At 38.6% G+C, this 13,278-nt stretch overlaps 1 protein-coding gene across 5 annotated transcripts in view; it reads right to left on the bottom strand.

Moving 5' to 3' along the window:
- Positions 1–91: 91 nt before the first annotated feature.
- JMJD1C (jumonji domain containing 1C) overlaps positions 92–13,278 on the bottom strand; it is a 159,270-nt gene continuing 146,083 nt past the window's right edge. For all 5 annotated transcript variants that reach the window (XM_035329919.1, XM_035329922.1, XM_035329924.1 and 2 more), the window contains 10 exons: positions 12,873–13,087; positions 12,140–12,418; positions 11,566–11,734; positions 11,018–11,108; positions 10,790–10,920; positions 9,833–9,955; positions 8,741–8,880; positions 6,660–6,836; positions 1,349–1,480; positions 92–993 (listed from right to left, as the gene is read on the bottom strand). In XM_035329919.1, coding sequence (XP_035185810.1) covers positions 904–993; positions 1,349–1,480; positions 6,660–6,836; positions 8,741–8,880; positions 9,833–9,955; positions 10,790–10,920; positions 11,018–11,108; positions 11,566–11,734; positions 12,140–12,418; positions 12,873–13,087 — 1,547 coding nt within the window. In that variant the 3' untranslated portion in view covers positions 92–903. The remainder of the gene's footprint in view (positions 994–1,348; positions 1,481–6,659; positions 6,837–8,740; positions 8,881–9,832; positions 9,956–10,789; positions 10,921–11,017; positions 11,109–11,565; positions 11,735–12,139; positions 12,419–12,872; positions 13,088–13,278) is intronic.

The following is a 13,278-nucleotide window of genomic DNA, read 5'->3' as shown; positions in this document are numbered from 1 at the left end:
AGCGGAGATGCACTGGCAATTACTGTGAATGAACGACTCGGGCTGTCACAAATATGCCACAAACATGAAAAACAAACACAACGAGACAACATTTGATAAAGTTCTTTTAATGGAAAATGTAAAACCCCTTTCAACTTCAATGTACAAAGCATGTGTAACACTTGCACTTTTAACAAATTAAAGCAAGCCAATGTTTTAAAAAAATACATCATTGAATGTATATATGTATATATTTACATAGCATATTAAGTTTAATATTTAGCTTTAAAAGTTCACATAAATTTTACCAAAATGAGACAATTTTTAAATAAATTACACCTTTTGAAAACGTTTAATTGTACACTGAATAGCTTCAATAAAATACTGAAGTGTCTGTATTTCATATCTACTTTATATACTTTATATTTTACAAAGTTTACAATTATTTGGCAGTAATTTTCAGATTATGACATGACTGCTGTGCGGACTCAGCAAGATCCCAAATGCAGGCAATAGCTGGTGTTTGTGTCCTACTCTCACAGTAACTGTCTCAATGTAGTGAAAAATATCTGAATTATTTTAGCAAACTGTACAAGTCACATTTACATTTGATCAACAATATAGCATAGAATTTTGTGTTTTTTTCCAAAAATAAATACATCATCTTAAATCTTTGACATTTCACAAACTTCATGTACATTATAATACAGGACAGCAGAATGCTGCTCCATTGTTTGCAAGTCTAACACGTAATCACAGTGGCTGTGATATGAAGCTCTACCGTTGCAGTGTCATTAACAAGTAAATACGATGACTATTTTCTTGGCACTGATGGTTTGTGAAGCTTACATTAGTGTGCATACTGTTCATATATTAGAAAAAAATAACCTCCATTTGATGTTAACACAAAAAAGCAGAGAGTGCTTAGTTCTCTTCCATATCTTCCATTTCACTTTCATGAATCTTCAGCGCTCTCACCATTTCTTTAACTGCATGATACAAGATATTTTTAACCTGCAAGAACATCAGACATTTTAGTAAGGCTTACTCCTAAGGAACTCCTAAAAGTAACTACATCTAGGACTAAGCTTAATGGATGTTAAAAAATAAATAAAAAAAGGAAGACTGAAGAATCAAGTCAGTGCAAAAGGAAACACCTTTTTACACATTTTAAAACATTAGGTGAAATAAATAAATAGAAACAGCAATTCAAGGGAGAGTCATTTACACCCTGGCATTCATGCCGCTGCTCATTGTTATTCTGTGTGAACAGCAGCAAGGAAGTAGCTCCACGCACTGCTCCGCATTTCAATGAGCCCGAGCATGCCCTGCCTTCACAACAGCTTCCAGAGCCGAATTCATTTCCTACCTGCAGTTTATCATCATAATTGATTTCTTCCTTTGACAGCCGCAGCTCCTGCGTTAAATGAAATGACTGTACAAGATGTTCTGGAGACACAAAGTCTTCAGTTACTTGAACACAGCTGTGAAAATTTTGCACCTATCCAAAATAAAAATAAGAGTGATAATTAGTATTTTGGGGTTGTTCTTTGGCAGACACCTGAGAAAAGAGTGGGACTTGAGATTTCTAAAATCACATACTTATCAGACTGAAGGATGCCTTTATACATTTTATGTAGAGAGCAATTAAGCCTATTCGACTTAGGTAAGCTGGCTTCTGGTAGAAGACAAACGCTGAACAATAACACATTTGCCAGTGCTCTGGCACTTCTTCCTGCAGTCGGCTCCAACACTTGTTCAGCATACCCTGATGTGTGATTCCCCCCTTTTCCCAGCCATACAGGAACTGCTGCTGTGTAGCACCGCTGCGAAGCCACTTCTAGAACACTGCGCAGGCGCCACAGCCCGACTCAGCCGCAGCCCTGCCTGACAGACCCGGCTCCTTGGGCCACTTGGACACGCTGCAAGCTGCCACCAAACTCAGCCAGGCAGAACTTGCCGTGCTCACTGACAAGTAATTGCTGGTCAAAATATTTAAAAGGAAAAAAGAAGCCATGGATAAAGCAGCAGGTCCCCAAAGGACGAAAACACTTCTTCTTCCTTTAACGTTTCCTTTACTGATGAGAGGAACCTGCGCAGGTTCCTCTCCTGCCACCAGGTCGTATCTGGAGGGCAAGAAAAAGGAAGAAAATGCTTCCTGGTTGTGACCTATCAGCTCCTGCTCGTCTTATTCAGAAATAATATATGTTACCAGGATTCACCCTCAAACCTCTACAAATTACACCATTTCTGCAGCATGTCAAAAGCCTCCCTTCCCCAAGTTCTAACAGCTGCTCACCAAGTTGTGCAACATCAATTCTGCAAACAGCAAAGCTCTGGGGAGCAGGGAGCGGTGCCTCTGCTACTGCAGCAAACAACGATCTCACCCTGCTCATTATTGATACAGTTCTGCAGATTTTAAGCTTGCATCTAGTAACATCCAGATTTTTTTTAATGTAGAGTCTGAAGTTTCTCTTGTGATGCCTGATGTTCAAACCTTCACGACCTACACAGCTGAGGACACAGCATTTTATTTTAAAATTATTTTCTTTTTCAGAAACACTGCCAGAGTCTGACTTTATAAGGTGGCTTACCCCTTTATACAGGTAAAATCCTAGAGATTAACGTGCAGCTTGATGCTAGCATTGCACATCAGGCTTCTGCAACCTCATCATCATCAGGAAAGACAAGGTAGTACAGTTTCCTTCTGTGTATGCATCAAAACTGAAGCAATCCAGGAACTGAAGAGGGCTTGTTGATGCCACATGACCTCAACTTCCATAGAACAAAAAAGCCACAAGTGAGGGAAGAGCTGCAGAGGTGCCACCATGAGGCGCTCGGGGAGTTTCCTAGAGCTTCAGGTGAAATGTCTGAGCTCCGTGCAGACGGATGGCTGGCTCCAGCCCCCTCTCCTCCCTCGCAGGCTTTTCACCTGTTTCAAGTCCATACCTGCCCTTGTTTTGCTTTTCACCCCATGCAAATCCCACACAGCTCTTTCACTTTCTCCTCACCGAGACAGGATGTTACCAATTCCATCTTGCTGCCTCCCTTCATCACAGAGCTGACAGCATTCGCTGCTGTCACATCATTCATTTTGCTGTGCCTTAAACCTTCCCAGCCAGTGCCTGTCTGATCGGTCTTTGGGGGGACGACAGATCTTACCTTGCCTGTCTGGTGCTTAACATGGGAACGCCCCGCTGACAGCCCATAGGCAGTCCTACTTACAGATGTAGAATGCCAACCGCTATCATGACACACTCACAGATATGTTTAGCAACGATTCCCCTGAGGTTCGCAGGGCGAGGACTACAACACTCCCACGACTGTGCCAGTTCCAGCTGAGCTGAGAGCGCGGCTTCACCCTCAGCCCACGTGAAGCAGAGATTTTCCTGCAGGGTGCAGGAGATGGGTGAGCATCTGAACAGCCCCAGACCTCAGCTGGGCTGGAGGAAAGGGCGGTCCAACCCACAGCCGCAGCTCCTCGCGGCTCAGCTGCCTCCCTCCTGTCCTCACGCTGTGCATCAGCCATTTCCTGCACAGCCGGACCCCAGGGCTAGCACGCAGCCCCGCAGCTCTGCATACGCAGCTCCCAGGCCCTTAGCATACCTGCTTATCCTAACATCTCCAGGATGTCCTATTACCTGCAGCATGTTGTTTTGCAATATATAATTTCGCTGTTAATCAAGATAATACAATCATAAAAAACAGCATTATAATAACCTGTTCTACTACAACAATTTTTGCATTTTAGTCTGAACAACACATTTTCTACCACCGACTCAAGCCTTGCTATCTTTCAATTTATCACTAAAATATTTTGCACATTTGGATAAGAATCACCAAATTAAAACCAAGGAGGACGTCCCTGGAGGAAGACTGTGGTACAGGCTGACCCAGAATGGAGCTGCAGAAAGAGCATATCCTTCAAAAGAACAAAGGCATTTTTTTAGCTAGGAATGTTTGCAGGAGAGCTGAGGGCTCATTGTTACAACCTCTGGAGAAAGAATGAGACCCCGATATTAGCAAAGCAGAGGACACTTCTGAGCTCCTCCATCTGTACAGCCAAGAAGGAGACAAAAACCTACACAGAAACACTCAAGGTACATTAAGGGAAGCATCCATACAGAGACTAGTCCAACACTACACCCTAAATCCCCCACTCCTTTTTTTTCAGGAAGCAAGAGGACTTGTTTATGCTACTATAAAATACTAACGACAAGTTACTTTAAGCCAGATGTGAATCCAGAGAAGCTGGAAAGAAAAAAAGGATATATAAAAAAACTAAACAGCCTCCCCCACATTAAGATTAGTAAAATTCTAGACCAGCACGTCGGAATAAGTATGAGACAACAAACCTAACAGGTTCCAGGATAAAAGTGTCTGACTACACCACACGGTGATCACAGGCAACTGGGCTCCCGAGCTCCACACATTGCCCTTATTTCCTCTGTTCCACAACATTACAGATGAGCAAATAAAAATAAAAATGCTAATTCACCACCAAATTTACTATCAACTGTCATCCAGTTTTAGTTATGAAGGATTCATGATGTGCATGTAAATCTGAAACACTTAACATGTAAACCAGAAATGCCTAACATGTAAACTTAACCTGGTACGTATTCTTGTTCAGGCTTATTTTTAAGTGTTTAAATGTGCTTTGTATATATGAAGTGTTGGTGCTGATCCCTAAGGTCAGTATTTATGCATCTCTATAAAGAGTACTATACATGTACATGAAAGAACATGATGCTTTCATTTCCTCCTACGTGGCAGATTCACAGGAACTTACTGAAGATGAAAAGGTTCTCAGCTTCACCCACTACGGTTTTAAAAACACCATGTTATTAACTCTTTGGTGCCAGAAGCTAGAGCATTACCACTTCAAAAGCAGTTTGGAGTTTGAAGCCAATGAGATAAAGGTAACAGTGGTCTTATTTTTGGCCCTGAAACCTGCAGACTCTAGGGAAGCCTGGAACAGTCCCACAACTTCATGATTTATATTCTGCATACCTCATATAAATGCCTCATGCTATGTAAAACAATTTTCCTAGTATGTTTATGATTTTTTGTGGGTTCCCTTTTCAGTCTATCTGGGATGATCTCCCTTGTTTCAAGAGATCGGAGTAAGGTTAATGGAGAATGCAACACAAACCCTACTGACTATGGGAATCCAAACGGCTTTAACCTAACAAGAGCTAAGAATATCAGCAACGCCAGACATTCCTTTACCTTTTTGTAAGGGCTTGGGAAGTGCCACCCACTGGAGACATGGCACAGGGAAAGGCAATCTACAACCCAGTATTTGTGGTTTGTCTGCTTGCCTGCTTGTTTTGTTTGTTTTTGGCGCAAACAAATCCACACAGATCATCCAGGGTTAACACAGCCATGTGAAACTCGATGAAGGAATCTATTCTGGGTAAGATACCTGTTGCTTTCAATGGACAAGCAACTGCAATAGCCAGCAGACGGATTAGGGACATTACACTTGTCATCACTACAACCCACTCATCTCTTCTTTTTTACACAGAAAACCCCAGCACTCTGGTCATGGTGACACAGCAAGCCACTGCTCCCTCTGTGCTCAGAAGAGCTGGAAGCTGATCTGCAGATCAGAAACCAAACCGTGGTGTCTTCAGAAAGGCCTCACCTCGCTTGAACCCAAGTGCAGATCACTGATGAATCTTTAACAAGATGGTTTACAACCCCTACTGCAGGGAGGGGATGTTCCTCATTCCTTGATTGTCAGCTACCTAATTACTGGTGCCTGACAGCAAGAAAGCAGGCTCCCTTTCCTGTTTTAAAAGGACAAAATTCATATGGGGGACGGACAGACTAGAACAATCCAAAAAATCACATGTAAACAACCATGCTTCCTTCCTCTTTCCACCAAAGAGGTAAAATTTGCAGACTGTGAGGAAAAAAAAAAAAAGTTACAAGATTTATGTGCAGGGAGGACTAAAGCTTGCTGCACAAATTCATATACCTTTCTGTGAAACTGCTCTATTGGTAGTACTTTCTCTTACAGAACTGAGAAAAAAAAAAAAATCAGCCTAGCTCTGCCAAAGCAGAACCACTCCTGATGGCAAGAAAAGCTGCTGAAGGGACAGTGCTAACTCCTGGTGATTGATGTACCTTCTGTGGATAAAGGAACTCAATATGGTGCACAAAACCGACACCCAAGCCCTGTTGCATAACCATCTTGTTAATTACACACAAACTTTCTCCACAATTCCCTATAGCTAAAGGCAGAAAAAAAACATGAGGACACTTGACATCTAGGTGTTTATCTTTTTAGGTTCCTTTCCCCTGCTTCTCCAGGGGTTAAGTTACTTTGGGCTTAGAAGACAGATTAATTTAGCACTCTCCTAACTAGCACCAGTTTATTTAGAAAATTACTTTTTTCACTTGTTTCATGAGTAATTAATAATAGTCTGATCATTTTTCATTTTAGAAGAAGAAAAACACAGTATCTCAAATGTTTGAATTGTTGTTTGTTAGTACTGGGTAGTTATCTATACAAACAGATAGAGCTTGTAACACATTCCTGTACACTAATAGTTACCAGTAAGACAATCTAACCTGAAAACAAATGCAGTATGTTTTTGAAAAAAAAGTTATTTTATGACCTTTATGTGATGTTATTTAATCCTGTATGTCTTTAAATTTGTGTATTTTACCTGATGAAGTGCTCCTGCTGGTAGAATAATAGCATCACCAAGAAACTGAATAACCGTACAGGTTTTTACTCCGTATTCTTCAAGAAGTCTTTGGCGAAGCTTTTTGTTCACATACCAACTCTGATCACGTATTGGATCATGCTCTGGTAAAACTTCTAAGCCTTGCTCTTTTGCTATCTGTAAGTACAGAAAGGATCCAAAGTTACTTTTATAAGAAGCTGAACCTTTTGCTACTTAAGTTGTACATGTACCTACGTATACTTAACTTACAAAGCTACAGTACTGCTCATGATGGACAATGAAAAATAATAAATAAAAAACCAACTTTCTGACAAAGCATTAAACTTAACCATCAACAACCTTTTCTTACGAAGTTAACCACAAGGGAACAAGTATTACCCTTAATCATTTGCTAATTGATGAATCACAGTGACTGCAGGAAAAAACAAAACAAGAAAACAAAACAAAACAACAACAAAAAAAACACATCCAATCCATCTGTCATGACTCCAAAGACAATTATCTAATGGAAAACAAATTCATAATAATGTTAAATATACTTAATTATGTGATGCAGACCTTGAAACTGTTCCTGTGTACTTGTCTCCTGTACTAAATGAGTTACTGAGATTTTCTTTCTTATCAGCAAAGTGGTCCTGGGGTCTATTCATTAATTCATTCCAATTACATATTTCAAAAATACCACCACACCAAAAATAGAAGGCGGCATGAGATCCAGTCCTGGATACCACGGCAAGCTCTGGTAGCAAATGACAAACCTAGTGACACAGCATCTAAAGTACTTCTTCCCATTTTAAACCTGTTGCTCTCCGAGTTGCACAGTGCCCCTTAACTGCTCTAAAGAAGAAACTCTGAATAATATGCATTGTCCACCCATTCCCTTGTGTTCACTCTTTTGTTCACCACAGCCACCCCCAGCTTTCTTGTTCAAACCTAAGAGCCACCACCTCTATTTTAGGAGCATCAAGTTTTTAAATACACAGAAAAGACTGCATGTACAATTCATGTTTTCCTGGAATTAGCTGTAATTTTGTTCTTTAGTGCTCATTTTTCCCCACAGTTCAGCTTGCCACAGAGCAAATGTTTGAGTCACCAGAGGACAGATGCCATGGGACTGAAATACAGGTTTACAGTCCAAGAGAATTTTTACTGCTAAATTTCCTATGCTTTTCCTGCTTGCGGTAGAAATGTTGATCTCCAGATCATTTATGGCCCCCTTTTGTTTACCCAGCTAAAACTCATCTGAATTACTGCCACAGCAGAAGACAGTTAAGATTTCTTTTGGTGATTTTTCCTTGAGCAACCGTTTCAGTTTTACATTGGCGATTTGAGGTCGTCCATCAAGACCACCTTCTAGAACGCAAAAACTTGCTAAAGGCAGGGCTCAGAAAAATCGCTTCCATCATGGTATCTCTAAATGTACTGGCACTGATGGCTGCTACAGCCCAATGGTGACCATTGGTCCTATGTTGTAAGTAACGACCTGGGAGGTTTCTAAGGTGGCTCTGACTTGTTCATCACGTGCTGAATAAAGAATATCTGTGCAGTAGGTCATGTTGTAGAGTTTTGTCCTTGGGTACATTATCCCCACTGCTTTCATGTTCATTAAGACACAAGGCAGTTTTTTTTGTCTGAGATAATGAAGATTGGTCCCTAAGAATCAGTGTTTGCTGGATTGCACGTTTGTTTTTTGTTTTTAATGGGAAAATTCACAAATATTTCAGCATTTGGTAACACAAGCATTTGGGAAAAGCATTATCATTTAAATGCTAGTAAATAATAATAATTTAAAAAAACACATTACATTAGGAAAGAGTAAGAATAATCTTTATGTTCTCCTGAACCTTCAGACTACCTGTAACTCTTAAGAGATGAGTAAATACCATGTTATGTATTTCATTCATTGACTGATGCAGCAGGTCGATTATAGTTTATGGATATAAAAGAATTTTGCTTCCTCCCACCCTGCATAGCATAGGGGCGGGTTTGGAGGTTTTGCCCCACACCCTCTTTAACAGTTACTTAAATTATATTTATAAAATATCTACTGTAAGTCTAACCTTTTGCAGAAATTCCCTTATCTTGTCAGCATCTTTGCCAGCATAAATGTGCCATAAAGCACCAGGTAATTCACTTGAATCTTTCAACCGCTTCCTTAAAAGGTCATCCAAATCTTCTTCTTCGAACTTCTTCAGTACTCCTAGCATTTTACAAAAATATTTTTCAGGAGTGAGACAGTGGAAGAACTGAAACAAAACATCTTTTCAAATTTGTCACGTGAGACTACGCAGATTAAAGTTGGGTGAACACAACAGAATGATCTTTTTGTTCATTTTCTTTAATTAGAAAGTTATAACATGAATGCTGTAGTTACCTTTAAAGCCACATTTAATTTTTAAACTCCCTTTTACACCTCTCAAATTTCTTAGAACACATTTTTCCTTCCAGAAATAAACAAGCAGGGTTGGGACCAAAAAATTAAAATACAAAAAAACTAGTCAGTAAACTAGACTTCCCCCCAATTTTCTGAAGTTTTGCTGGTATTAAATCGGTGCATACACAAGCAACTCCAAAGCAAAATAAAAGACAGCAAACCTTACACTGCAGTTCTGTTAGTTGCACCCTTAATCTACATTTGCTGATTATGGAATCAGAGGACAACAGAGCAGGGAAAGGAAATAAAACTATTTCAGTGATTTAAGGACTTTCACATAGGCAATGAACCTCATACAGAGAGCTAACATACACCAACTTAAGCTCCCCAGTGCTGAAAAATTACCTTATAGCTCAAACAGAATAAAGCAAACACAGTGCATCCATAGGGAGCAGAATAAACAGAGGGTTTGGCAAATACATCATCCTGACATAAATGTTAGAACTTTCTTTAGCTCTACCAGCCCAGCACAGGAATGGAACATCAATTACAGGTAATAGCATAAATAGATACATAATTAAATAAATTTAAGGAGTTTGAAATACAATGTCATAATTCATAAACTGCAGTGTATTATAGGCAGAATTTATTTGTGGACAAATCTTGAGACAATGAAGGTCCCAAGTTTAAGCTAGTACTTTATGCACTTCAAGAAAGCAGTGTCAAATTTATAAGTGACATATTCAGTCTATTTACACCTATTTACAATGAGCTTTACCTGATTTGGAAAGTACTCCATTTCCTTTTGCTATGCCAACATAAACAAGGATGTTTACTACATCAGAAACTTCAATATGGAGATTTGTAGTTCCTATATCATGGTCTTTAGTAGCAGCCACACCTATGTTACAAATAAAAATTTGGGGTAAAATTAAAGTCAATACAAAGGAAATCAAAGCCTTAATTTTATGCCTGGCTATAAACCAAGTTCCTATTTAAAATAAATTCCCAAAGAGGAAAATTAATTTTAGTTCTAAAAGGTGAAAAAAATATATGCGCAAGTCAAAAGGACATGTCAGAACACTACACCTTAGAGCAGTATTACATAGAACTGTCATTAATGACTCAGTTCTTCAGACCAATTCTTGATTGCTATCTTTAATGTGTTCATTTTAAAGGACATCTGGATTTATTTTTATTTTTTATTTTTTTAAATCAAAGCCATTATGCCACAAATTACAGCTCATTTCTTATGCCATTAAAACAATTTGTAAACCAGAGTTGAACAAGCTTGTTTGCAAAAGAAGGAGCAGCTGAAAAAGGTCTGAGGGAAACCATCTTTTCTAAACAGATCTTTGAGCGTACAATATACAACACAGATAAAAATTACAAGAAAAGTTCTGAGATTTGTTTATGACTAGAATTATAAACACTAATACTTCATGAAGTCCTTTGTCATATGGAATTACTAATGATGGGAACTCTTTGTGAAAAGTAACTAATCATTTATATCCTTCAGAAGACTGTTAACAGCACAAGAACAGACAAACGCAGAAGCATATAAACTCTCATGGCTGAGGCACAGGAACTGTTAACATCCCAGTCAGTAAAGGATTTCTCCAACGTTCAGTCAGTAACTATCCTCAAGCAAGCTCAGCTTTCTATCAAGCACTAACAAATGACATATATAATTTTAAGGGAAGAGGTAACTGCTACACTTCTAGGGCATACTCACCATATGCACTGCATAGTCGGGGTCCCAAATCTGGACGGACAAAAAATCCTGGCAGATGAGAAGCCAAATTTAGTTTTCCTTCTGGACTACAGTATTCAGGCAAGGGTAAACTTTTCAGTAAGTCCTCATATCTGGAGAAGAAAAAATATTTTGTGAATTTGTGTCATTACACATAGAGAAAAAAACAACTGATTGACTTAAGAATATCTAAATATTAAACTCCAATACCTTGCTGGCATCATAGCCTTGAAATCTTCACCAGAAGGCCAGTCTTTCAATTTTAGTAGAGCTGTTTCCCCATTTTTTACTTTCTGCCGTTCTGCAAGTAACACAGAAATTACTAAGAACTAATAAACCACAGCTGTTTTACTTTATTCAACTAAAACATATAACTGAACTATTAAGCTGTATATAAAGGCTTCATATGTAAAACAGGATTATCAAGTTAGAGGTTCAACAAAGACACAAAACACAATCAAGTAATTAAGGAACCGGTGAAATTGTTCATTTTCTTAGTCAGACCTAACCGAGGAGATGGTATATTAGTATATCTTGAATTCTGCAAAGGTACAGAATAGAAGTTTTCATCACGTTCTCTTGAAACAGATTGTCTAGAACTTTCTTCTTAAATTAAAATTTCTTCAAAGCCTTAAGATCCAAACTAATGCTTTAAATTGCAGCTTCTAACATTGACTGTGTTTAGAATCTATGGAACAATACATGATAATAATTAAGGTTATAATGATCTTCCATTATAGTAATCCAAAACAACATACTTGAAACATCTTCAAAACCATCCCAGAACTCTTTGACATTGGTGTTTGAAGTAATACTGTCTTTGCAATTCAAGATATCAGCTTGCTGATTTCCAAAATCTAGACTAATTGACTCAGCTTTCCACAGGCTGAAGTTCATTTTCTTATGCATACCGGACACTAGAACAGGCTGTTAGAAAAAAAGAAAAAAAAAGTAGTAATTATCCTTTATAAAGGAAACACCTCCTTGAATTAAAACTGTAATACAAATCTATCTGAAATGTACACTGAAGGCTCTAGCCACCCTGAGCTGTTATAGAAACTTCCACCAACAGCAACCATACCCAAGACATGACACGTCTTTTCGGAGGTTCCATCTCTGTAGCAGTGGTTCCTTATTCATTACTAGCAGTTAAGTGAAGTTTCAACTACACAAGGTTCGTATCTGGAATATACCTGACTAGCTTTTGCCCACTGTAATAAAATGTGCTAACAACATGTTTTCAAATGTGGAGTTACACAAACTTTGTCCTGTAACACATCCTCCAGAGTTCATACTGAGGTCACTTTATAGACCAAACTGCTCAATACCTACCCTCCCCTGCTTCCAGCACTCTTTGAAAAGCTTCCAGTTGTTAATGTTTTTATGGTCTCTGAGCCACAAAACATGCTTATCACAGATCCAAGAATACTGAATATCACTGTACAACTTGTTGCTGTCATCCTGAATACATTTTCTGTCATCCTTTGGCTCATCTTTTATTTCAGATTTTACATTTATCTTTGGTGCTCTATTTGGTGGAATCTTGTTTTCTACCACTGAAGCAATTATGTCATCGAGAATGTTTGGCATAGTCCGTCCACTCTTGCCACTCTATTAGAAAACAAACAAAAGTCTGTTTAAACAATGTGAAAGCAAATAAAATTAATGTGATACCTTTTTTTCCCGGATGAATGACATTTCATTGTCAATTAAAAGCTTACGGTTATATACTTCCTGTGTAGAAAACCACAAGCTTTCTTACATGGAACAAGTTGGAAATATACAGTTAAAACAAAACTCAAAATATTAGAGTCTTCCTTCATGTTGCCAAGTAAATGCTTTATCTAACTTTACAGACATTTTCTTCATTATATGTATCAATTATCACTATATATATATATTTAAATCAAGCATGTATGCACATATATACATATAAATGCTAATTCCTTTGAGAAAACTTGGGGAAAAAAAAGGCAATACACCTGTCACTGCTTTAACTACCAGAACAAATGTCACACATTTTCAAATCCTAAAATAAAAAAACATGCATCTTGTAAACACTTACGGCTGTTCCTGTAGAGTAAACTGGAGCAAAAGCAATACCAGCATCTGTAGAACCTAGACGCAGTTTGCCTGCTGTTGTTGTTAACAAATCTCGTAAGGTTGAGCCCTGCTCATTGTTCTGGGATGCTGGAGGGGAGCTTCTACAGTTTTGGGACTCCAAATTATCCTGGTCTTTCTCCTCCTTTGAATGTTTTCCAGAAGGACACTCTTTGTTCTCTAAAACAAAAATAATCATTGGGAGTTTACACTGGTGTACCATGAGGCAGGCACAGGAACACTGGTACCCTGCATTTTATAGTGCTCGTTAATATACTGTAGCACTAGCGCACCTGAAAACACACCAGAGGATGAACTAGATCCTTCAAAATGCAGACAAACACTGTGACCATGAAAAGGCCTTCCTCAGC

This window comes from Oxyura jamaicensis, chromosome 6 (assembly GCF_011077185.1).
Source record: "Oxyura jamaicensis isolate SHBP4307 breed ruddy duck chromosome 6, BPBGC_Ojam_1.0, whole genome shotgun sequence".
NCBI lineage: Eukaryota > Metazoa > Chordata > Aves > Anseriformes > Anatidae > Oxyura > Oxyura jamaicensis.
This window is presented reverse-complemented; position numbering and strand designations above follow the sequence as displayed.